The sequence below is a fragment of the Rhinichthys klamathensis genome, unplaced genomic scaffold, assembly GCF_029890125.1.
Source record: "Rhinichthys klamathensis goyatoka isolate OS25496 unplaced genomic scaffold, OSU_Roscu_1.1 h1tg000056l_1, whole genome shotgun sequence".
Taxonomy (NCBI): domain Eukaryota; kingdom Metazoa; phylum Chordata; class Actinopteri; order Cypriniformes; family Leuciscidae; genus Rhinichthys; species Rhinichthys klamathensis.
This window is the reverse complement of record NW_026606601.1, coordinates 1804863-1831877: the sequence shown is the minus strand read 5'-3', so window position 1 is coordinate 1831877 and position 27015 is coordinate 1804863. Positions and strand designations below refer to the sequence as shown.

The 27015-nt window shown below is 35.9% G+C and overlaps 1 protein-coding gene across 3 annotated transcripts in view; it reads right to left on the bottom strand.

Moving 5' to 3' along the window:
* The window catches only part of atp13a3 (ATPase 13A3), a 48649-nt gene extending 22529 nt beyond the window's left edge, over positions 1 to 26120 (bottom strand). For all 3 annotated transcript variants that reach the window (XM_056248630.1, XM_056248631.1, XM_056248632.1), the window contains exons 1-15: positions 25961 to 26120; positions 15594 to 15679; positions 7963 to 8050; positions 7707 to 7880; positions 6595 to 6771; positions 6419 to 6489; positions 5527 to 5610; positions 4666 to 4735; positions 4406 to 4540; positions 3298 to 3370; positions 2918 to 3049; positions 1789 to 1971; positions 1490 to 1647; positions 1102 to 1290; positions 88 to 149 (exon numbers count right to left, since the gene is read on the bottom strand). In XM_056248630.1, the coding sequence (XP_056104605.1) occupies positions 88 to 149; positions 1102 to 1290; positions 1490 to 1647; positions 1789 to 1971; positions 2918 to 3049; positions 3298 to 3370; positions 4406 to 4540; positions 4666 to 4735; positions 5527 to 5610; positions 6419 to 6489; positions 6595 to 6771; positions 7707 to 7880; positions 7963 to 8013 (1559 nt within the window). In that variant the 5' untranslated portion in view covers positions 8014 to 8050; positions 15594 to 15679; positions 25961 to 26120. The remainder of the gene's footprint in view (positions 1 to 87; positions 150 to 1101; positions 1291 to 1489; positions 1648 to 1788; positions 1972 to 2917; positions 3050 to 3297; positions 3371 to 4405; positions 4541 to 4665; positions 4736 to 5526; positions 5611 to 6418; positions 6490 to 6594; positions 6772 to 7706; positions 7881 to 7962; positions 8051 to 15593; positions 15680 to 25960) is intronic.
* Between the last annotated feature and the right edge of the window lie 895 nt (positions 26121 to 27015).

Genomic DNA, 27015 nt, shown 5'->3' with positions numbered 1-27015 from the left:
AGAGATTCTTTGGTCAAAAAAGACAATTAAAGGTTCCTCCATGTTAATTTAAAAAACAACTGAGAAGGTTTATCTAGTTTATCTTACCTGCCATCTTCTGTTCGTTGAATTCCCCACATGTCCAGACCATCTTCTGTGAGGGTGCCTGTCTGAAATTATACAGAATAATACAATATTTAAAATGTCTAAAAAGCAAGCCTTAATTGTTTTGTTTAGTATAAAAATAATTTCTTATTATTTTTATTATTATCTTTATTGTATTGATATCATTGATGTTGATATTATTGATATCAATAGCACTAATACATAAATAGTTTAAATGGTAACACTTTTTGGTAACACCAATTTTTAACATTAGTTAACTACATTGTTCATGTTTGTTCGCAGTGCATTAAGTAATGAACAGCTGTTTTTATTAACTAAAATTAACAAAGATTAATAAATACTTTAACAAATGCATAGCTCATTGTTAATTAGTCATTTATTAACTAATGTTAACAAATGAGACCTTATTGCAAATTGCAATTACCAGTAGTAGTAATAATATAAAAAGAGTTTATTAAACTTTTTTTTGTTATTAATAGTAAAATTTAAATAAATTATTAAATAAATATTAAATTATCAGATAACTATTAAGTATAAAAATAATAATTTATAAAATAAAGTATTTTACTCATGTCCACAACTTTTAATATTTGCCTTAATGAGCTCATTGTTTCTTCCTTAAATGAACACATGGTATTAGCTAACTGCATGATTTGTATTATCTTAGAACTGTACATTTTTTAAATATGGACATAATGTTGACAGTCACCTGATAACAGCTCACTCTGTAATATAGAAACATGCAGTTTCTGTAAAGCTGCTTAGAAACGGTATGCATTGTAAAAAACAAACTGTGAATTAAGTAACAGTTTATTATTAGGCACTGAGGTGCCAAAATGTCACCCCAATTTACTTGAATTAACCCTAGTTTTATAAATAAAAAAAACCCAGATTAAATGTTTTTAAAAATCATCCAGAATATCTGACTTTTATTTCATTTACGACTATTTCAGGTTTCACCAAACACAAAAAAGGACTTCAGTTTCCCACATTTACCTTGTCAAAGCACACCAGGTTCAGCTGCCCACAGATGTTAATTCTTTGAGGGCTGATGGAGAATATCCCCACTTTCTTGAGGCGCCGCTGAGCATAGACGATGCCCGCTGTCATGGCTGCCGGCAGCGCAGGCGGCACCGTGATGGTAATAATGTCCAGAGACTTGATTATGATTTCCTTTACTGGTTCCTGCAGAGTACACATCATAATGGGGAGGTGCGCTTTTCCCACACTTTATTTACTAGATTAATTCATTGAACAGCTCACATTTTCAATTACATCATTTAAAATTCTGCTCAAATTTTGTTATATATCCTACAACTAAGAGGGACTGACATCACAACAATGTGATGCTGCTCTTTTTAAGACAGTAAAGATGGATAAAAACCTGATTTATGATTTTCATGACTAAAGAATAGACAAAGACGACGCTGGCAACAGCCACCAGGCACAGCAGGAACAGGTAGGCGTCCCGGTACAGCTTAAAGTCTGTGGGTTTGGGGTACAGGATAGACCGGATGAGCTGCCCTTTAGCAGTGCTGAAACCTAGAATAGAAAAAGAAAACATCAAGAAACTGCATTTCAAGCATCAGATGGGCAGCACAATTATGCCGTCTACTAAGGCACCAAATTTAAGGCAGCATCAGATATATCCCACAAAACATTGCAGTAATTCTGGCTTCTTACCTGTCCGCACTACCACCGCTTTAACCATTTCTCCCGTGTAGTAGCGGGTCTGTATGACGTTCGTGCCGCAGAAGAGCGTATGTCTCTTGTGTTCCTCCGTGCCGTAGATCGTGTCACCATCCCCACCCTTCTTGTCCTGCTGAGGGTTCGGAAGGTCCGTCTTGGTGACCGGAACACTCTCACCTAAAAGAAAGGAGAACATGGAAATAAACATTCTTTGGTTACACTATTTTAAGGGATCATTGTTTCAGTGTTATTATATATTTAAGTACTGAGTAATATTAATTAACAACATGTACTTACTATAGGGTTAGGATTAGGTTTGGTTTAGTTGCATGTAATTATGCATAATTACTATGGTAAGTACATGTAACAATGACACTGTAAAATAGTTTTACCCATACTTTATTTTACTCACAAATAATAAACAGTATGATCAATTAAAAAATAACTGTTACAAATAATAATATTACCCGTTAATAATAAACCGAAGATAAAATGAAATCTGTAACACTATTTAAAGTTAATTAGCATGATGCTCATGATTTTTATGATCACATAAAATCCAAACAAATTTCAGAAAAGACAAGTAAATAATAAATGTTAATAATTTCCAGTAAAAGTTTAACTTAATCCTAATCACAACAACATCATTATTATTTTAATTCAAACATTAATTAAAATTTTAATAAAACTTCAAAAAGGTTAGATTTGTTAACATTAGATACCCATTTTAGTTAAACTAACAATTAAAAATACTTCTAGAGCATTAATTCATCTTAGTTAATGTCAAAAGATGTATCTGTTAATATTATTTAATGGATCTTAGCTATCATGAACTAACAATGAACTGTTGTAAATGTATTAACTTACAATAACAGAGAATAATAAATACAACAACAAATGTATTGCTCATTGTTAATTAATGCATTAACTAAAGTCATCTAATGGAACCTTATTGTAATGCGTTACCATATAATTTATATACAGGTGTTTAATAGCGTCTCCAATGTAAACTTCAGTAGCAAATTTGGTTTATAGTTAGTTTATATACATAAAATTTAAGCTATATTGCCCCACTCTAGTGGGCTCGGTTGTTATGACATCACGTTTGGATGCAGCCAATCACCTGTGAGCATGCTCTCATTCACAATGCAGGTTCCACAGATGAGCACTGCGTCACAGGGCATGATGATCCCGTTACTGGGGATGACGATGACATCACCAGGGACCAAGTCTGTGGACAGGGCTTCCTCCGTTTCTGTACAGCAAAAACAGAAGCCAAAGAGAGGGAGGGTGGGGAAGAGCGAGGAGTGAAATAAAACCAGTCTGTCTCAGCAGATCACTTATTACCCATGCTTTCTTGCACAGGAGGCAGAGTGCTGAGTCATCGTGACTTTGGCCACTACATCAGACTCCCTGAAGCAGGTAACCCAGGCCTGCAGCAGTGTACGCCATTACAAATATACTTAGATGTTCTGAAAAAGCATTTTCTTCACTAAGCCGTACCGTTTTCGCCCCTGCAGACCGTAACTCGAACAGTACTGTGTGTTGCCACCATGTCGTGTAGCATTACATATTGCTGTAAAACAAAAGAAAATTTTCCTGTGAAGACCAAATAAACATTTGCGTGTCCAGGCAGCACAGTAAATCTAATAGGCATATAAAATACACACATTAACTGTTAGCATATCTCAGTTAAGCATTCAGAAAATTAGCATCAACTCTAACCTAGGATACGCCCTATGACTAACAGCTAAGCTTGATATCTCTAAAATCCAACTTCATACTGATCTATTAGAGTAATCAAATTGTTACATTAATGTTATATTACAATAAATGTCTATAGTTTTAATATGCATGATTCGTCAGTGCTTGTTATTCTACAAAAACAAATCTTAAAATGTAAAAGCTTTGTAAAATGACACATTTTTGTTTGTTTGTTTATTGGGGATTTTTTGTCTTTAATGAAAATGAAAATGAAAAATGAAATATTTAAATTAATATTTTTTTTATTTTTAGGGGCTTTCCAGTGGGTTTTTTTTAAATAGTATTTAAATATTTAATAATATTAAATTTAAAATAGTATAGAGCACATTTATTGTATGTATAGAGTACAATAATTATGTTGCATATTATACAAAATAACCTATAATGGTCAATATTAAAATTCTAGACTAATACAGGCCAAAAAAATTTTTTTCAGGCATTTTTGTCTTTAATAAAATAACATTATAACAAAATTGAATATACACACACACACATTATATATATATATATATATATATATATATATATAAAATACAAAACAGCAAGTACATATTTTATATAAAAATATTATATAAATATTTTATTTATTTATAAATATATACAAAATAATCATTTTGTATAGCATAGAATTCTAATAATCCATTTGATTTTTTTAGTTAATGGCCAAAACTTGAAAATAATTACTGACATATCATTATTGGTCAGAGTCTCACAATGATCCCAAAATTTTAAATCAACTTCTGCCCTGTCACTCACTCCCTATTCCGTTCCACTCAAAATACATCATTACGGAAATAAAATATTTATATTTAAATGCCGTTTCAAACCGTTTTACAAGCCTGCTTACCTTTTTAATAGTGTAGAGAGAGGTAGCTATTGATATGAAGGACATGACGACTATGGCCATTGCGTAGTAATAATATTCATCGGTACACCACAGGATAACACTGAAGAGCTGGAAGATGTAGAAAGGATTGAGGACCTGCAAAAGAGATGGAGAAGTTTCAGTTCACTTATTTCCCGAGAAGACATATTCTCAACAGCAGAATCAGCAGTGCTGTATCATGCCGTTCTCCGGCCTGGGTCAGTTTCACATGTCACTCGTACCTCCTTAATTAGCAGCTTGAAAAGAGAAGGCACTTTCACGTCTATTTCATTTAGTCCGAAAAAAAATCTCCTAAAATAGAGAAGAAAAGGACTAAGTGAGATTTGTACAGTCAGTGCAATCCAGTTCAGGGCTCAATAATCAGGATGGCCTCCCCACAAAACATTTCATTTCATTATAAGTGACATCTTTTTATGTGTGAAAATATATATTAAAATATTTTAGAAATATTGGTAACAGTTTACAATAATCTCAGAATTTACTAATACCTTTTCAGATCAAAAGTACCTATTAACATTAGTTAATGCACTGCACATTAAAGGTTAATAAATGCTGTAATAAAATATGTTAACACTTTATTTTAAAGTGTCCTTGTTAAATGTTACATGTACTTACTATAGTAATAACAGTACATTATGCATAAATAAATACAAGCAACTAACCTCAAACCAATCCCAACTCCTCACCCTAAAGTACATGTTGTTACTCAGTACTTAATTGCATTATTACACTGTAACAAAGACACCTTAAAATAAAGCGTAACCAATATATTGATCATTATTAGTTCATGTGTTATTAGTTGCATCAACTAATGTTAACAAATGAGACCATATTGTGAAGTTTTACCAAAATATTATACAAAATAGTGGATTTTTAAACACTGTTGCTAGAAAATAATGGCATATTGTGATTTGTTTATAATGTTTCCATCCATCTAAAATTATGCTTCCATGTCCATCCCAGTTACTTTGGTAATTTCGACAAAATCTATGTTGGCCAACTTAACATTGGTGACCTTGACAGGACAACCATTTTACTGAGCCTTTACCTTAAAAAATGTCAAATTCAGCCAAAGGTTTCACCTGTACTCCTGCTGGTTTTTGTTGATCCCGCCACTGTGCTTTGAGTGAACGGATGAGCAGGTCATGCTCAGATCCTCCAGGCCTCTGCAGAACAGAGACAATAGTTTTAACAACAGTATCAGGGATTCAGAGTAACATTTTCACCAATCTTAAAGGGATAGTTCACACAAAATTGAAAATTCCAAGTCATTCCGTCTTCCGTTCATCCTCGGAACACAAATAAAGATATTTTTAAAGAAATCTAAGAGATTTCTCTCCTTCCATTGAAAGTCTATTTACCAAAAACTTCAAAAAGTTCATAAAGATATTGTAAAAGTAATCCATATGAATTGAGCAGTTTAGTCCAAGTCTTCTGAGGACACTTGATCGTTTTATATAGTGAACAGATTTAATTTAGGCTTTTATTCACATATAAACATTGATCAGCGCCAGCGGAAATAAACAGAAGCTCAACCGTACTTGCTCGCAGGAACAAATCTCATTGGTTCTTGTGGAAGCTTAAACGTGCTGCGTAACACGAGAATGAAACCTCATTGGTTCTCGGAAGTCAAGCGAATGTCCTTGAGCTTCTGTGACCAAATTTGAATTATGTAAACATTGTTTGCTGATCAATGTTGGAAAAGCGGCTTTAGGTTAACACTCGACCCTTATGGATTTCTATTACGATCTCTTTATAAACGTATTGAAGCATCTGAATAGACTTTCAATAGAAGGAGATAAATCTCCCAGATTTAATTAAAAATAGCATCATTTGTGTTTCAGAAATTTGATGAACGAAAGTCTTTTAACGGGTTTGGAACAATTTGGGTGAGTAAACGATGACAGAATTTTCATTTTTGGCTGAGCTTCCCATTTAAGATTCAGGAGCTATAAATCAGACATGCTTCCTTACTTCAATACTTCAAAGTTGTGTATGGTGTCGTTCCAAAAGTACTTAGTGCTGTGGAGGGTAAAATAACGTATCTGTAATACAAAAAGAAAAGACACTTATTCAGTCACCAATGAAGCTTAACTATATCGTTTAGAATTTGTGTAGGAAGGATAAGACAGATTTGGTGCATATAATACCTGCACATGCTGGTCCTCTTGATTCCTGGTGATTTTCCCAGGGGCGGAGTCAGAGGGGTTGTGGGCGTGGTCATTGGCCTGAGGGGAGGCGGTCTGAGAGGCAAGGTTGTCGTAAGGGTTCTTCCCAGGGGCCAACATTATCCGAACCCTCGCTCGAAACCAGCGCTTAAACTCATCCTATGGACAAACAAACAGATTATACCCAAACACGTGACATTTTCTATTACAAATAGGCAACAACTAAAACAAATTGTAATCTTAATGAACATAAAAAAACATTTACAGGCAACTTCTCAAAGCTTAAGAATGAAAACAGGAATGTGGCATTACATTAAAGAAACCAAATGTCATTTTATTTAAAAAATGTGTGAATGATGTTTCACTTTAACAAGTGATGTACTTGATTGCCAATGTTCACTTTACAACACAGAGATACAGCACGACACACTAGAATTATGACCGGCAGCCTTTCAGCTGACTCAGAGTTAAGTGTTATCTACCACTGAAGAACATGACGTCTGAAGCATTCCGTAATTCAGAATTATGTTAAAGACTATCAAGTTGAATTATTTGAAATATTTAGTGTTCATAAACTCCTCTGCATAAAGGCACGTGCACAGATAAAGCGGTAACACTTTACGATAAGGTCTTATTTGTTAACATTAATGTATTAACTAACCTGAACTAACAATGAGCAATACATTTGTTACAGTATTTATTCATCTTTGTTAACATTAGCAAAATAAAAATAAAACTGTTCATTGTTTGTTCATGTTAGTTTAAGGTACATTCATGTTAAACAATACAACTTTTTATTTTAATAATGTATTAGTAAATGTTGAAATTAACACCAACTAAGATTAATAAGTCAATAAATGTCTCTAAGTTTAAAATCATAATTATTTATTTATTGTTTATTTCTTTAGGGGCATTCCTGTCTTATTAATAAAATAATATTTTAATATTTAATAACGTTTATAGTATGTATTGTATACAATAAATACTTTAGATAAATGCAATCTAGAATATCTAAGAATTTCAAGATACAATCCAGATTCAAAACGCATGATAATGTAAGGTTTTGTAAAGTTTTGTAGAAGTTTAAGACATACAGTGCTCCGTAAGAGGGCGACTTCTGCGTCTCTGACAGCGGTCCGTGTGCAGGTGGCCTTCACACACCATTCAGGCATCCAATAGAGCAGCAGGAAAAGAAAACCGCCTGTACACAGACCACCTAAACCCACCAGAACCAGCTTCCATCGGCACAGCCGATACCCGCTCAACTCCTACACAGAAAGAAAATCAATGAGCTATATAAGAGGTGGAAAAAAAGCATAAAAAGGAAGGAGAAACAAAAATAATATATACCATCTCATCCTCCAAATCTCTGTTGACAATCTTCAGGTCTTCCTTCTCCATCCTGATCTTCAGTCCTGGCTGGATGACTGCTGCGCTCCTGCACACACACGCAGAGATCACACGCTAAGTGTGTGCGTAGAGCAGTAAGGATTGTGTGAGGCCCAACAACAGCTGTTATACCATTGCTTTGTATTGACAACCAGCTGACCTGAGATGACACACAATCATGTGCACACGTAAACACAAACACTCGGAGAAGAACTTCCTGTGAGTCACGATCCTGAGCGCTACAGCTGAGAACCATGCTGAGAGTCTGAGAGCCAGACAACAGCTGTCAAACCAGTCGGCAACTAGACAATCAAACACAATTAAAAATGTCCCTCTAAACAGAATGAGATTTATAGGCACAGGGTCCAAAATGTAATTTTACCTACCAATGGTAGATGAATTTGCCATTTAAATATTTAAAAGTATTTTCTTTCACCTTAGTTTCACAATAGAACCAACCCTGCTCATATTTGTATGTTTGCGCCTTAAAGGGTTAGTTGATGAAATGAAATGTCAGTAATTACTCGCCCTCATGTTGTTCCAAACCCCGTAAGACTTTGGTTCATCTTCGGAACACAAATTAACGCTTCTAGGTTGTACGTCACATGTAGACTCACTATTGGCCGACGCAGGTCTTGTGTGTGATGCGTGTGAAGTACAACCTAGTAGCGTTGCGCAGTTCCACTACGTGAAATCTCACGGCCCACAGAGAAGGAAATGAATAGTTGAATAAAGTCGTTATTTTTGTTTGTTTTTTTGCGCACAAAAAGTATTCTCGTCGCTTGATAAACTCAAGATTGAGCCACTGTAGTCACTTGGACTATTTTAACGAAGTCTTTAACTTTTCTCGGCCGGCAAGTTTCAATCCCTTAAGAAGCCTATGGGGGAGTGATCCAGCTCTCAGATTTAATCAAAAATATCTTAATTTGTGTTCCGAAGATGAACGAAAGCCTTACGGGGTTGGAACAACATGAGGGTGAGTAATTACTGACAGAATTTTCCTTTTGGAGTGAACTAACCCTTTAATTTGAGAATTATGTCACACAATTATAGATTTAAAACAAATAATAATAAACATGATTCAGGCATCCTGTGAATATTTCAATGACATCCAAGTTGTGATGTTTTCAACAGACTTTTTACAGTTTGACTTTTCAAACTGCTTATGTTTTACATTAGCGAAGGTCAAACTATTATTCTTACAAATCAAAATCCAACCACAATAAAGTAACCACCCAACTGGAACGTTTATTTGACCACAAGTTTTTTTTTTTAATTCTCAACTGGTTCTTAACTGGGCGCTCATTTTGGCCCTTGGATGCAAAACATTTTCTATATGTGTGGAGTGAAGCTGTGGAACAGATCAAGTTCACTGCTCAAACAAAAAAACATTGAGGATTAATGGTTGAATTTCATGTCTGTGCGGTTGCAGTTGTCTTGAAGAGTGACAGGAATGTACAGCGTCCTTGTGCACGTGTGTGTAACCGAAGCTGTTTGCTGAGGAAGGAGTTGGGGATCGGCGAAATACACTGGTGTCAGTCATTCAAGAGGCACTTTCCAGCTCTCATAATCATTAGACAAACTGGCCAATCCGCCATTCTCATTACAAACCACCAGCCAAACAAAAGGTGTTTCTCAATGTCAAGGATACTTCCTTGGCAGGACTCGTCCTTCCAAGTCATTTCCTTCAGAGGCTAGGCGAGGCTCCTCTTAGCATTTGGAGAACACGTAAATGGAACAGGCTAGCAAGTGCACGTTATTGCGTCATTACGTCAGTGAAAAGGTCCGTTGGTCCCTGCTAAAAAAGACGAGAAAGCTATGAATAACGCTCCGAATGGTATAATATTAACTTTACATTACTTTGTACAACTTAAGTAGTTATTTATAAAAGAAATGCCGGTGACGGCAAACAAGCTAACAATTGTTCAAATGACAGGTCCGGTTCAGTTAGCCATCAATAACGTATTAAATTAGTATATATTTGTATAATTTGTAATATCAATACAGGTAGTAATTTGTACTGGCATTTAAACGTTAAACTTTACTTATATGACGGTTATAACAAATGTATGGTAACGTAAATATTTACATTTGAAAGCATATTGCCCCGTTATTGCTCCGACTCCGCTAACGTCCGACATTGTGTATTTTTTTAACAAGATAGCAAAGCTACGCGCATAGGATTGTGGGCGATTTGAGAGCGCGAAGAGCGCGAAGTCTACACATATGCATCCTTTCCTGTGTATGGGATATTTTCCGAACGAAGGACTCAGTCCTTGGTTGAAATTCTGAGGATCCTCGACATTGGAACAGTCCTTCGACGGATGTCGATGACGTAGCATCCTCGAAATTCCGGCTTCCGAGGATCCTTCCTTGACATTGAGAAACGGCTAGTGTCTTGGCAATTAAAGTTGGCAATGTTATAAAAGTATTACATAACCTACCATTTACACACTATATTCACCATTATCTTTTGTAAGGGTGAATCCCATAAAGCTTGTCAAGAACATGTCCAAGTATGTCACCCTAAAATTTACATTTTAAAATAAGTTAATGTGCATTGTGGCATTATTTTGAATTAAGAACATGTATCCTCCAAATCCTCCATGTGTCCGTCAAAGTCAGATAAAACATGAACACACTGGAGAGCCGCTTTATAGTAGAAACTGTAGTAATTCGAATTGAAAGCGACACTGAGAATATATCGTATAAAAATGGTATACAAGTAATCATGACTTGCACATTGCTATCTGTTTGTCATGACATATGGAATACTGTTTCCGTGTCCAAGCCTCTACTTGTTTCACACATTTAAGCTAAGCTTTAAAAAAAACTGACTGGCCATCAGGGATTTCAGTGTGGAGATAAAGGTTAGGATTTTTCAGTAGTATTACATCACAATGTGTGTGTATTGTAGTACCGTTTGTTGTTTGCTTTTGGGATCTGATAAGAGCGTTTGGACCCGGAAGTGGTGGCGTGTGATGTCAGACTTAAACAAATGATCAGATGCTGTCTTATCTGCCGCTTCTTTACCAGCAGCACATATTTACATATTCTTCTAAACGCCACTTTCTGCAGCACGAGCGCTGTCGGGAGGTTCGCTAACACTATTCCGCTGACAAAGTATTTCAAATGTTCTTTTCACCCCTAAAGGCTGGAATCTGAACAGATTTTAAAACGCTAGGCATCATACACTTGCTGACTTTGAAAATGGTTAGAAAAAAACTGGGCATCATACACTGAGGATAATACACTCCAAGACTTTTAACTCGTTCCGAACTCACACAGAAAATACGCACCTCATTGCTAGAAGACGCATGACAGATGAAACAAGCATGGATGTGCAGGAGATGACCGCAGTAGTTGTTGAACGGCTGAGTCACAACGGAAAGCACATTTGGATGCGGTCTTTGGGTGGGTAAACGCAGTGAGTGTGGACGTACAGATTACAACGGAAGTTAGAGGTCAGTGGTGCAGTCAGTTGTTGTATCTGTGCTGATGAGTCAAATATTGAGGCTAATTTGTTACGCGTGTTCTGTTAATTTACTTTTGTATTGCAACACTGGTAGATAAAGGACAGCTTCGGTTTCAGTAGCGACACATCATACACTACGATATTGTTATTGCAATAACAACTATTGTTGACTCATCTAGGGCCTTTATTACACCAGGTATTAAGGTTTGTTTTGGTCGATCGGATTACAAGTGTACAGGTGTAAAAAGGGTCTAATACGTTTTGTGCTTGTCCACTTTTTACCACTTCCAGATGTGGTCAAACGCATTCGACCGGATTGCTTTAGTAGTGTAAACGCTCATGTGGTCGAATGTGTTCGAACAGCCACAAAAGACCACCTTCTCCGCGCTAACCAGACAGGATTTAAACTTTGTTGGCTGAAGAACCAAGTTTGGTTTGAAGACAAAAATCACAATGTTCTCTCACCATTCCTGATTTCGAACACACTCACAGCGTTCGGAGTGGTCTTACGGCTGTCAGAGCAAAAACGAACGCTGCTGCTCGCCATATGTTTTTCTGTTGTCTTTAGGCGCTTTCATGTAAATTGCACAAGCTTATTTTATCCATTGGATTATATAGACCTGCCCATAAACCCTCCCCATAAAGAAATCAGGACAGAAGGGGTTGAAAGTGGACAAAAGAGACAGATTAAAACACCTGGTGTAAACGGGTATGTGTCTTCCTCGTCTATTTGTGATCCGATCAACCCGAAACGCATCTTAATACCAGGTATAAACAGGGCCTAGACTGCAAATTGGGGCAAAAATATGAGCAAAAGTCAGTGTATCTTGAAAAAACTTTGCTGTGAGTGCCTTTAGAAGGCAGCTCACTAGGTTTTGGAACCTGCTTAGAAGGGACAGCAGGGAGGAATCCAGTGCCATGGCTGGTGTGGTCACCTCAACAATAGGGCAGCAGGGAGGCAGCAGGGAGGCAGCATGGCAGAAAACAGGGAAAGTGTGTGAGTGTGTGTTAGACAGACGGGTGTCACTGCTCCCTGATCTTATCAGTCCCCCGCACCCGTACAACACACCACGGAAAGGGGAAACCCAACTCAGGACCGAGCCCTTCCTACCATTCTAGAGCAGCTGCTATGTGGTCACATTCTGCTCTCAGCTACAATTTAGACGCAAATCGTGAATCCAACATGCTGCACCTTTTTTTCTTCCTTCCTCTCGAGCAGACTGTACGATGAATACAAGGAAACACCGCAATCATAAACCTGACAGGCCTATTTACTCAACCCACGTCAATGTGTCATGAAAGTACACAAGCAGTTATTTAGCAGACACTTTTTTCCAGACAATCTTTCAGTCACAAACCCAAGATTAATTAGACAGACTATCCTAAAACCAATTCATATCAGCAAGAGCCAGAGATGGAGTAAGTGAGTAAGGCGTCTTGGGAGACGTTGCCACAGTTCTTCTGGATTTAGTCTATCTCAGTTTTTTCTGTTTCTTCATGTAATCGCAGACGGACTTGATGATGGTGAGATCAGATCTCTGTGTGGAGCATTGGCTGTTGTCAGACTCCTTGTGCATACAAAAATTTCACTGGATTATTACAATTAATGGCAGAATGAATGTTTAAAAATGTAAACTGATATTTCCTACTGAAACACTACAGCAAAAGATATACATAACTGGCTTAAAACTAGGGGTGGAACGGATCGCAGTTGATCCGCACGGACCAGGGCCCACGGTTCGGCACGCATGTGATTCTCGGATTAACTGCTAAATTTAACCATCATAGAGTGAGTTTATAATTCGGATGCGTTTTGTCTTTCCAATTTACACATTAAAACAATTTTAAATGCGGAAGAGGAGGCGAAAATTGGGACTCGCGCGTTATCTATGCGCACAGCCGCGCGCACAGAGAGAGAGAGCGCTCGAACACCGAATTGATTCCTCTTTCGGACACATAAACAAAATGATATCTAAATACCCGTCTCGGCAAGTTCTCTCTCGATTATGTCATAAGTGAAGAGTTGAGAAACCTTATGTTTGTCAGTTTTTTCGGTCCGTGCAGTCTGTCTTAAAGTGACAGCACACTCCTAATATTCAGTGTCAAAAAAATCTCTACTATCTGCAGATTACAATATATAACGCATCTCTATTCGCTACATACAGTATAAACAAATCAGAGGTTGAGAAAACTGTAAAAATTTAAGGCAACCAGCTTGAGGAGATTTGAGTAAACAACTTATCAAAAAATTGAAACATCAATTAAAATTGGCCTGTGCTTTTATCAAACATAATATAATAAGTTCTACAAACTCAAAAATAATGTTTTTACTTGTGGGTCCGGTCCAAGTTCAGTGATCTTGTTTTTAAGCTATGCTGAGCATTAACAACATAAAATTGTTATGTAGTACTTTCTTAGTTTGTCTAACTGAAAAGGTTATATAGAGTTACTACAGCCTGTTATTTGGATCCTCATCACCAAACTTGGCATTGTAAGTTCTTGTGGTTTAACAATTTAAGTTGCTCATAATAAATTGCCTAAAAATAACTAAATTTATGCAACGTCAAGTTTTCTACTTTCAATAGTTCAATCAACTTTTAAAATGGAGTTTGCTTGACAAAATGAAGGAAGAATTTTTTAACAATGTATACAAATCAGTAACGATAACATACAAGCCTCACCATGCAGCAGTATGTAGCAACTTGTTAGTCAAAACACAATGTACCTTTCAGTAGCTTTGATAAAGTCTTCAGACATTATCCAACACCACTGAATTGTGTAATTTTGTTTCCATTACACCTCAAAATTGTCAATCACTGAATGTTAAGGTCCGATCACACCAAGGATGATAACGACAAAGATAGTCTTAGAAATGATTATAAATCAAAACCAATAGCACACCACATAGTCAAAACCACAACAGTTCAGATGAACGATATCATTGGAATCACTTTTTTTGATAAACAATAAACACAGAATCCATCCTCCTTTAAAGAGCTTGAGCATTTAAAGTGGCAGACAACAAATGTACAACAAATGTAAACAGACTGTTATTGTGCACTGGTGTGGACAATAATATAGCTATCATTAAAGTTACCTTTGTAGTTATCGTTCTAGGTGTGAACTCCAATTTCTAGGTTTACTCCAATTTAAGTCAAAAAGCTCTACAACTCAGTGCAGGAATTAAAGAAATAGTTCACTTCAATGACTTAAATGAGGTCCATCAACTGTCTGGTTACTGACATTCTTCAAAATATCTCAGAAGTAAGAAGTTCATAAAGGTTAGGAACAACTTGACAGTGAGTTAATGACAATTTTCATTTTGAAGTGAACTATTCCTTTAAGACTGTTGACAGCTGCTATCCTGACCTTAAGCCACCATAAGGCTTCAGAAGACTTAAATATAAAACACAAATCATTCTGAATACTTCCAAGGGCCGCTTTTGTCTTTTTTCAACCATGACAGCTCCTGGTTACTATCATATTGCTGTAGCCTATAGGTATAGAGTAGCAGAAAAGCAATCAAAGGAAGGTGAATTCTTTCTAACACCATGTCCAAACCAGACGCAACATTGCAACACACAATAAAATATATCTTTCCAATGATAATCAGAGTTTTTGTCCTAACCAGCTCCGCTGGCAATATCCAACGATTCTATTTTAGAAATGGTTTCCATTTCTGCAACGTCACGGTTGGAACAACAACATATGACAATAATAACCCCAAGTACTATTTATGTGCTTTATTTAATGTTAAAAGCATATAATGTGAGTTTGTGTGACCTTTAAAGCCATACTGAAAGCGACAAAGAATAACTCACCAGAAACAAAGATTGTTTCAGTCACTAAGTATGTAGTTTTGATAATAATAAAATTGTGTAATATTTATGATTTTGATTATGTACTAATCCATTTCGTTACGAGTGCAGTGCGCTTGCAGAGAGGCTCCGCCCACTCGCTCTTCTGATTGATTGCGTCATGTCTTGTAGTCGCTTTCGGGTGTGGACAAATCGCTTGTCGCTGGCATCTTATCGCATGAGCTTATATTATAGGACAAGGTGTAAGGGAACTGCAGGAATAAAGCTGAATGATTTTGTGCACATCCACATTCCCTTACCTTCAGATTCTGAGCGCTGTGGCCCTGGGCAATCCTTTCACCTATAAAGAGGCCTCTCTTGTGTACGCTCTCGCAGACGTGGACTCCTGAGAGGAAACAAAAGAGGAAATCTTAATTAAAGTCCATGAATCACACAGCCTTCAGTCTTTTAATGGAAGCGTTCTGCAGCTCTCTCAAATGAGACATGTGAAGAACATTGTCAAAGATTTACAGAGTCTTTATAAGCAGCTCGCAGTGAGAGAAAACATTAAAGTGAACAGCATTTCAAAGCGGTTTCTAGGATTTAAACGTGGAAACACAGACACTGAAGAAATGACATAGAAAAGAGCTCTGTACATTAATAAAACAAACAGTGTCTGGCTGGTAAACTGAGAACTTAACATATAAATAAGCCACAACTCACAACACAGCCAACAGCGCAGCATAAAGCCCACAGGAAATTTATATCATGAGTGCGTTATTCAAAACATCTGATTCTATATTTGCACAAAGACCGAATAAAATAAAGCTCAGAGAGGTTACCATGCCATCCTGTGCTGAGGGGGTTGGAGCTCCACTGCTACACTTCACCTGATTGGTTGGATAGCCTTTCGCATAACTTACTAATTTATCATTTAGCTGATGCTTTTATGCAAAGTGACTTACAGTAGACGTATTATTAATAAAAAATAAAAGATAAAAAAAAGTGTAAAAAAAACATTAATTTATTAATTCTGAGTGCAAATAAATATTTATTCATTTTGGATGCAAATAAATAAATATTTAGTCATTTATTAATTTGAGCACAAATGTTATTATATATATATATATATATATATATATATATATATATATATATATATATATATATATATATATTCATTTATTTAGTCTGGACGCAAATTAAGGAGGGCGAAATTACTCAAAAGTTCAATCAAAAGTTTCCATCCACCTATTTGTATGCGCATTTTGGGATATTGCATTAAAAAAATGGATGGAAATGCCAAGATGCGCATAATTCAAAAAATGCACTCAATTGAGAGGGATACATTTTTTATCCAATAAGAAGACATGCACAAACTATGATGGAAACACATTTACCGAATAAATACCAAAAAAAACAACAACAAAAAAACAAGTGTCTTTGCCTCAACAGTGAAAGTGACTGGAAAACAAACAGCAAATCATACAGAATGGCTCAGTTGAGAAAGTCTGACAGCTAGATTTCACAAAGCCTGTCTGACAAGCTCGTCCTGCATGCATGGATTTCTTCAGCTGTCTGATATCCTTACTGATTGATTTTCAAGGTTTTCGGAGAGAGCTGCATCCGCCGAGTCAGTATTCTGCAGGTAGCTCCATTTACAAGCCAGTTTCACAAGAACGCTCTCTGGGGCGTACATCAAAACAAGCCGTTTCAGCAGTCAAACGCTTTCCAGAAGTGAAATCCCAGTCGAAGACAACAGCTAACAATATGCAATGACCTACTGACGGCCCTCACGATAATTCATGGAAGCCTTCACAGGAAAAAGTATTGAGTTTCTGTCAAGGTTTGGGTTTAACGCGCTTTCTTCATTCTTTCTTAATCACAGCCTGTTTTGTTTCCCGCTGCATTGGGTCACCATCGCTTTGACCTTAACTTTACTCCTCTTTAGGACAGCATGACTCCAGTATCACAGTGTTCAAAAGTGAAGGAGGAAAATCCTCTCGAACAATGACGGAAAAGTCTCATGGCAAATTCGATGATAAGTAGTAAGATAGACAGTAAGGGTTTAATAATTAGATGGCCTTCAACAATGGAGTTAACCGCTGGGTTAATGTGTCACAATAAAGGCGTGTTTTGTTGCATGATTTATTCTAACGTCATAAAGATAAAAGAGCAGGAGAAAATCATATAACGGTGAGGAAAAAAATAAGTTACATGAACACAATGTTAAACACAAATTCAAATCAAACGAGCTGGCAAGTTAATTTGATCCACGAGGACACAGTATTGATTTCACAAGTTTCTCACAAAGTCCAACAAAACACAAACGCTGAATAAAATCAGAATCCCTAACTTTTCTCATCAGCCTGTCTTATATAAAATATAATACATAAAAAAACACAACATAACGGACATTATTTTATAATAAGATTATTGAGATAGAGCTTTGTGGGCGACAGATGTCAATTTTGGACCTTGAACCAAAACAACCTATAAAACCCTTAAAAATACGATTTAAAAACCCACAGATACTGTGGCAGTACCATAGTAAAGCGATGGCACTAAATATATATTGCGGTACTGAATGATTACCACAATATATATCATCTACACAGTACTCCAAAATATTTCAAATAACATAATATAGCCTACCAATTTAACCAAGGTCAAAAACGGACATCATTTTAAATGTAAGATTATTGAGATTGTTTTGTGGAGGTGTTAATTTTGGACTTTGAACCAAAACAACCAATAAACCACTTAAAAATTTTATTTAAAAACCCTGAGATACTGTGGCAGTACCATAGTAAAGCGATGACACTAAATATAGGCCTATATACAGTATCATGGTACTGAATGATTGATTAAAACAATAGTCATAATAAAATGAAATTTCCTTGGTATCTGCCAAGTACTTAAAGGAATATCACAATTTTACCAAGGCCAATAAATATTTTCAATATGTTCCCATATTGCATTTTTCGAGAGGTTTAAGTCTCCACCAAAAAAAAAAAAAAAAAAACCTTCTCATTTTTAAAATAGTGTGGTAACTTGGTATTACAGTAGCTGTCAAAGACAAACATTTTGGAGGGAAAAAACATTTTGAAAGTTTGATGGAGAGCCCATACTCATGAATTTACAGAACCTGTAAAAAAAATTTACTTAGTTACTATGGTAAGAACATACTGGAAAAGGGGCATCTGGTTTTTACAGAATAATCTTGTTCCTCAAATGTTTCTTTCAGGTCCTCAATTTACTTATTTGTCATTCAACTTGTACATTAAATGTAAGCTTTAATATTCAACATAATAAATAGGAAATACGCTTCAAAGTCCTCTAATAAGCTTACTGAAAAAGCTCAGCCAACTCTAAAAACATTTGAATCTCCAACACCAACAGGGCAAAGCTGCTTGACTCTTAGCTGGTCAAGCGGTTCACTAATTCATGGGCACATTTCTTGCCATCATTCGGGATTCAGAGAACAACAAATGTGTGCTTTTCTCATGCATTTTTGAAGCGATTCTTCTGTAGTCAAGGACGCCGCAGAAAAATCCTCTAATCCGATTGCGGTCAATAACTCGGGTCAAGAAAGTATGATCAAAGTAGTGAAAGAAAGAAAGAAAAAAAAGGACAACCTCCTCACATTTTAAAGCTCTTGCCCATGAGAAATTCTCACAGATTGTTATCCAACTGCGGTGATCCTGTTTAAAAAGGTGCAAATGAGCAGTTCAACAAAAACATCTGATTTTGATACACTCTAGTGTCTTAAAGTGTAAACCAAGAAAAAAACCCGGAATAAATTCATTCACGTTATGATATTTACAGTTTACAGCAATATCACTGCAAGATAAACCTGAGCATAGCCTACCAGAAAAGTTATCTTCTCCTTTAGCAATTATCCAGTTAAGAGCCTATAGTTGATAAATCCATTCAAACTTTGCAATCAAAACTCATTCCGAGAACCTTTCATGCAAGATTTCAGTCTTTATCGTACTACGGTTGACTTATAGCTGAAGATGATGGTGAGACGGGAGGAAAAAAGAGAGAGTATGGAGGAGGTGTCAATTGAGAAAGAAGCAGTCTTGAAAAAAAAAAAATGGTGGTGGTGGGCAGAAATAAAAGCCAAAAGATCAAACGGAAAAGTGGACCACATGGTCTTGGATTAGCAACTCCCATTGTGGATGGCGCTTGGGAAAGAAAAACCTGTAGAGTAGGCCGTCAAGAGATTACATTATCATTTGATATATAATGCTGCCAGTTTCAAAGTACTGCAGCCTAGAGTAAATTACCCTTCATAAAAGTTAGTTCCTTCAGGTTTTAGGTGCGGTACAAAACCTTTATCAATCCGTAAGGTTAAACAAGGTTTTTGAATGAAATTTTATTCATTATGAATTTAAAAATAAAATAAATTATAAAAAAATGTAATAAAATAGTTTGATTAATAATAATAATAATAATTTTGTTCACACTTTGATCCCAAATTCTAGATTAGTTACTATTAATCCAGTTTCTTTTAATCGCATTAATTATTATTATATTATTATATAACTATTAATAATATTATTAATCAACCTTAAGCAACAGTACCCATCTGAGTCACATTTATTTGATAAAAAACATTGTGAAATATTAGCACAATTCAAAATAACTTTTCTAATAAAATAAAATAAAAATAGTTTTAAATTTTGAAGTAGTCAAGCAGCCAAAACTGGCTGAAACTGTCTACAGTTTCTCTTGAAGACTCTTTTGGTGTAATCTGTGGTTTTTGGTTCACACTTTGGTCCCAAATTCTACATTAGTTACTATTTTAATCCAGTGTGTTTTATCGCACCTCCCATGAACTGAGTGGGTTTTCTGGGACTTGTCTTAGGTAAACCGCGTACGGACGGCTGGAGAGATCGTGTCCATTCCACCGCCGTCGAGGATTCTGAAAGCAAACACTCGGAAAGCTGCACAAGAGACTTGCACCATGTCACAATATGTCACACGTCGGCTCTGATTCAACACTGGCAGACTTTCTGTCATACACTGTTGTCTTAGAGCGCGTCTGCTAAAAGTATTCTGTGAGTAATGTCGGCATCACCTCAAAGCGCTTCGGTACATGAGAGAGAAACCGCACAGACACATTTGTAAATTCCAGTTAGTCCAGGTCAAAGATATATCAGTGATCCATTTTTAGTTCTACACTAATTTTATCTCTTTGCTGAAGATTCACCAAAGTAAAATGCTTTTTTGAGCCATGAAAATCATAATATTTACACTCCACAAAAGTGTTGCAATGTTTAAGAGCTGTTGTGAACCTTCCTGCCCCTTATAAACCTCATCTTAAGTTATCTTAACTACATACACCAATGTCTGACCAGCGAGACCCAACACTTGACCTCTGCAAAAACAACTTTTTATCCCGTTTAAATTCTCTGGCAAAGTAAATGGTGATGATTTCTCTCTTTTGATATTTATCAAACTAATTTTAAAGGTGCTATATGTAACTTTTCTTCTAGAATGAATCCTTTTTTTATTGCCTGTGTGTGAAGGGGTTGTAATCACACATTACAATGATCCACTTGTCAGGTTTTGCTATTACCTCTGAAGGCCAGTATTCCTATTTCTATGTGAAGTCTCCGGGTCGGATTTTCTGCGAAATCCATCGGATGTGACGTGCATGCGCGCTCCCGAGCCTCTCTCCTTTTTATATACAGTCTATGCGACGGCACTGCAGCTAACGACATGGAGTCTGATAACACCAAAAAACGACCTGCCTCCAGCACAACACACACTCCGACACAAACTCCACATAAATATAAAAAACAAAACAAAAATGTATCTGCTGAAGCTCGTCAGGCCAAACGTCAATCGGATGGACTTAGGACGAAAACACGGATCAACATCAGCAGAGCGTTTGAATTATGGAGAGACCTCCGCTATTTTTAATGTGATAAATTACAAGTTTTCAGATATTAGGGGTGTAAATCAGACAGTTAATCACGATACGATACGATATCGATTCTCTCAGCCAGCGATACGATATTTGCCGATACCTCAAAAAATTCTACGATTCGATTACGATTCGATTCGATTCAGGGCTATATCGATCGATTAATCGATATTTAGATATTATGTGCTAAGTGTACACAACCGGTTACGTTTATTAACTCACAATACATCCAAATATATATAACATGAAAGTTTAATTAAACTCTTTAAAAATTGCACACCCTCTCCCAATTGGGACATTTACAAGTAAAAAAAAAAACATGATAGCCTATATGAAAATGAACAAGAACGCAGTTATCTGTTTTTGCAAATGAACTCTTCTGTTATATTAAAGTTCATTGAAAGGATGTATATGTATATATATATATATATATATATATATATATATATATATTGTGTGGCAAAAGCAGATAACTCCACATTTCATGTTTCAAAGCCAAGTATTTGCTATGATACATAATAAAACACTTGGTTAATCTTTGTAACGCTAATCTCCTCAGCTGATATAGACGCCTGTCAAACTTTGTTGTTGTGATAAACGTACACAAAATACAGAGAGCTGTTCACTCACCACTAAACGTGCTGTTTTAGCAAGATTCCGTGACAAAGTTTCAGCTTTTATTTTACTTTTACGCCCCGAATATCACGGGTTCATCAAGTTCGCTGAAATCCATCCTCGATCACTTTTAGTTAGCTTGACGAAACTCCTCTCAGCTAGCGCGTATTTTCAAAGTGACAAGCAGCCTTGTCACCTGACCTGAATACTGCGCACTGATTTGCTAAAACAGACTTTTAGGGGCTTGTTGTTCCTGCTGTAAAACATGAACTCGCGATGATAGTGGAAAATACCGGCTTCTGCGACAAAGGGTTCAGTCAATCTTGTCAGGCGTCTATTTCAGCGGAGAAAAGTTACGCGAGGATGTGGAGTGTGTCAAAATAAAGGTACCGTACATCGATATTTTATGTGTGGTATCGATGCATCGTATCGTTAGACGTTTGATCGATACATCGATCCATATCGATGTATTGTTACACCCCTATCAGATATGCTGAAATAATGGTAAACTGTAATGAAATAGCAAGGTAAACTACAACATATATGAGACATGAAATGAATACAAAAGAATGTTCCAGGATAACAAAAAGTAGGTGCTTTAGGATGTAACTTTTATTTTATGTACTAGATCTACTGTCTAACGCCACTCATCCCACTATCATATTGTTTATAATACACATTTCCAGACACGTTCAGTACAGTAATGTTACTTCCTACGATCTTACTGTTACACTGAAATTGTTCAGTCTAGGTCACTAACCCGTTTTCGTTATCATATTATACATTCACCTATGTTGACATTGCTGATTGTGAAAGATACACGAATAGTTAGTGAAACACCACATGTCGGCTAAATGCAGTCAATGTAACGTTATCATGGTACGAACATGGAGCATTAGTTCAACGTCAAGCTGATAAAAGTAGCCTATTATTGTAACGTTGCAGTGTGGGAGTTTACATGAGTTTCCAGGATGTTGTGTGTTGTGCCGAATTTCGACCCCCTGCCAAATTATTACGAAATTCGAATTCGAAGTCCGGCACAACACCGGTACCATGAGTGCTCGCTCTTGTGTTCGAGAACGCGCAAGAGCACGAGTGCTCTTGTAAAAATTGGTTGCAATCTGAAACATCACCGATAGAGGCCGCTAAAAAAATACATATAGCACCTTTAAATAACACCAGCTGAATCACATTTTTATCTCCAACACTACCATTCAAAAGTTTATGGTCAGTAAGTATTTTTGGTAACACTTTACAATAAGTTTTCATTTGTTGACTGCATTAGTTAACTTGACAAACTAACAATGAGCACTACTTCTAAAGCAGTTATTAATCCTAGTCAATGTTAATTTCAAACTGTAGGCTACTAATACATTATTAATAGCCTATAAGTATGTGTTAATTTAATGGACCTGAGCTAACACGAACTAACAAAGAGTTGTATTTTAATTAACATTAACAAGGATTAATAAATATGCTGTAAAAATGTTGCTGCCTTAAATTTAAGTACAATCCACTTGTGTTGATGTTTAAGTCATTCCAACTTAAATTACATTAAACTGACTTAAAAAAAAGTTGAAAATTGCTTAACTTATTTTGATTAGCTAAAGCAATGTAAAAACAAATGGTGTCATAACTTATTGATCATATAAAAAAAAATTTACAGTGTACAGTAACAAATGTATTGTTCATTGTTAGTTAACACTAACTAATGTTAACTAACTAATGGGACCTTATAAAGACATTATCATTCTAAATCATTTTAATATGCGGATTTGCTGCTCAAGAAACATTTCCTATTATTATCATCAATGTTGAAAACAGTTTGTCCTGCTTAATTTCTTTTGTGGAAACAGTGATGAATAGAAAGTTCAAAAGAACAGCATTTATTTGAAATAGAAATATTTTGTGAGTGTGACAATGTCTTTACTTTCACGTTTAAGAACTGCATTATCTGATCATAAAAATTGGGAAAAGCCATTGCAAACACATAAACAAGACTTAACAGAACTTCTTCAGTATGATAACAACAGGCAGAGACTGGTTATTTGAAGCAAATCCAAAGTTCAACTACAACAACTTTTAGCTTGAAACATGTTCTTGCTTAGCTCAACACGCAGAAAATGACTGACATACTGAGATGTATACACGCGTTTTCTGGGTCAAAAATGGTCTTCGGTGATGGCGAAAAAAAAGAAAAGGTCATTCACACATAATACAATCAAAGTACCCGACCCATGTGAACTGAAAACCCAGGACTGACAATAAATCCAAATTAAATGCAAAGAAACAGTTTGTAATATTAACTAATCACATCATATTTATTTGTGAAATAAAAAAAACAACCACTGTCAGAAGGACAGATGATAAAACAACTTGCTTAGAACTAGCAGCATCGTGTTTGATTTTTAACGGGAATGAAACCGAGGCTGTGAGGAATACACCTACATCTCTTCAGTGGGTTGTACCGTTATTTAATGTTTTTTGGATTGTTCTGCTGACGAAACATTGCAAAAGCATCTTTCTAAGACAATGTCAGTAGACAAAACACCATAAAACATGAGCTGTGGAAAATTATAAGAGATCAAGGATATTTATGCAGCTTTTTACAGTGGATGCCATTGAAAACATGGAGCGTTTTAAAGCAGCCAACTATCAGCAAGTACCGGTACTGCAGAACGGAAGGTATCGTCACATTAAATGATCAAATATAGCCTAAATCTTTGGTGGGACAAAGATTCTTTTTCGGTGGCCGCTAAAATATTTTCAATGCAGGAAAAACCCTCGTGTTGAAAAGTATGTTCATACCAGGTGTAAATAACAATGTGTCTCAGCTGAACGCTTAATAACAGAAGATATAGAGAGGGCCAAAATTGAAGTTAGCCAATCAAGAAATCCTAAGAAGCCTTCGGTAAATTATGTAAAACGAGGCAAGTGATGACAACTGCCCTTTGAATCAAGGTACAAAACCTATAAATGCCAAAGTTAAAACTTACAATGATTAAAATAAAGATGCCAAACATCAACTAGGCAGAAACATCAACAGCACAGCTCAAGAGAACAAAGGGCCTGAACATTAACTTGCCGGTAAGTTAAATTATATACAAACACTTACACTACCGCTCAAAAGTTTGGGGTCGGTACGATTTTTTTATGTTTTTTAAAATGAAGTCTCTTATACTCACCAATGCAGCCTTTATTTAATTAATAAAATAGAGTGAAACAGTAATTGTTAAATATTATTACAATTTAAAATCGCTTTCATATTTTTATATTTTTTTAAATGACGTTTAAACATGTTCTGTCAAAGCTTAATTTTCACCAGTCATTACTCCAGTCTTCAGTGTCACATGATGCTTCAGAAAACAAGCTGATTTGGTGCTCAAGACACATTTCCAAATAGCTCATCATAAGAAAGTGACAAACCAACCAATACAGCTTAGCCAGCACAAAATGTCTACTCCTCTGTCTCATGAAGCTCAAATTGAACATGAATTGTATTACTTAAATAATTTACACCAAAAAAAGAGAAGAAAATTCTTTAATTTATATGACATGTATGACTTACAAAAGAGGATGGCAGAATGCCATTTTAGTCCCCATTCACTTTCATTGTACTGTTCGGCAAAACGATGCAATAAAGTGAATGGTGACTGAGGCTGCCAGTACCTCACATTCTGCCTAACATCTTAGTTTATGTTCATTTAAAGAAACAATGGCATACAGATTTAGAAGAACATGGCTGAGTAAATAATTGGTGATTCATTTTTCGGTGAACTATCCCTTTAAATCGCGCCGCTAGATGAATCCCCTTAAACGTTACGTTAGTCAAATTCAAAGGACACACGATACTACAGATCACAACAGTGTTACTCACGGACTAATCGGATCCATATAAAACAGTATATTCATCACTACAGCATTGTAAAACACGACCTAGTTGATTTCCAATCATGTAATAATAAAATATAACCCATAAAGTGATCGAAGTAACACGAGGAAGAAAGAATACAGGCAGCCATGACTTCATACTGACACATCAATGAAGAGAGAACCGTGCATGTGTTTGTGTGCGAGCGAGTGAGCGCGCGCGCGCGGTCGTATGTATGAGTGTGTGTTTTAAATCGCACTCACCCAGAACCACCGGGACTGAGGATCACCTTTGGGTCATGATGAGAGCGCTATGATCGCGGACAAAGAGACGCGGGGCTCGGCTCGAATATACTACTGTCAGCAGAGCAGATGAGTGTGAGTAAATGTGCCAGAATCCACAGATCTGCCTCTCAGCATGTACAGGAAGTGATGTAGAGGATATGAGGTCACCGTGTGGAACTGCGTCAGGTGGGCCAGAGACCCCATGAATTGGTGAAGAATCTTATATTATTCAACATGTTGGATAAATGAAGTGGCATATATGTGTATGAAGGAACATTCATTTAGTATAAGCATATATTAATAAAAATGCCTTGGTATGCACTAAATAGTATACACTGAGAAGCTGTAGTGAGACTTTTATTAGATGGAAGATTATATAGTGATTTTGCTTTGTGAACATTTGGTTGGCTGCAGCTGAATTATCCTAAAAAATATTGTGAGAAAAACATTAATATTTAATTATAATTGTATTAAATTATTCATAGCTTATTCAAACATAACAGTAAAAGTATTATAATATTAATAAATATTATAATTATTTTAATACAATCACAAATTCACAGACAAGTTACTAAAAAGTCTTGCTGTTAAATAAATAAATTACACTTTTTAAATATGATAAATTTATTCAATGTATTAATCACAATATTATTGGACTAAACAATGGTTTTATATTTTCATACGTTATAATATATTTATTTTATTGTTTAACTTTAGGGGTATTTGGGGTACATATACTTTAATGTTTTAATACTTTAATGTTAATGTACACTTAAAGGTATGCAGAAATTGAATTTGAAATACAAGTTTACTCTGAAAAATATTAAGATTAAATCGTGTGACAACTTACCCCAGTCTCTTCTATTATATTATGATTATCTTCAGAAAGTGGTGGGATGAAGAAGATTTTTTTACTTTCTCAATATAATGAACTGTTCATTTGAGAGTTGATTTGAAAGCAAAGTGAATGTTTCAAGAATCTCTAGTGGGTTTGCGGTGACATTCAGGATATGACATCACCACAGAGCTATGTG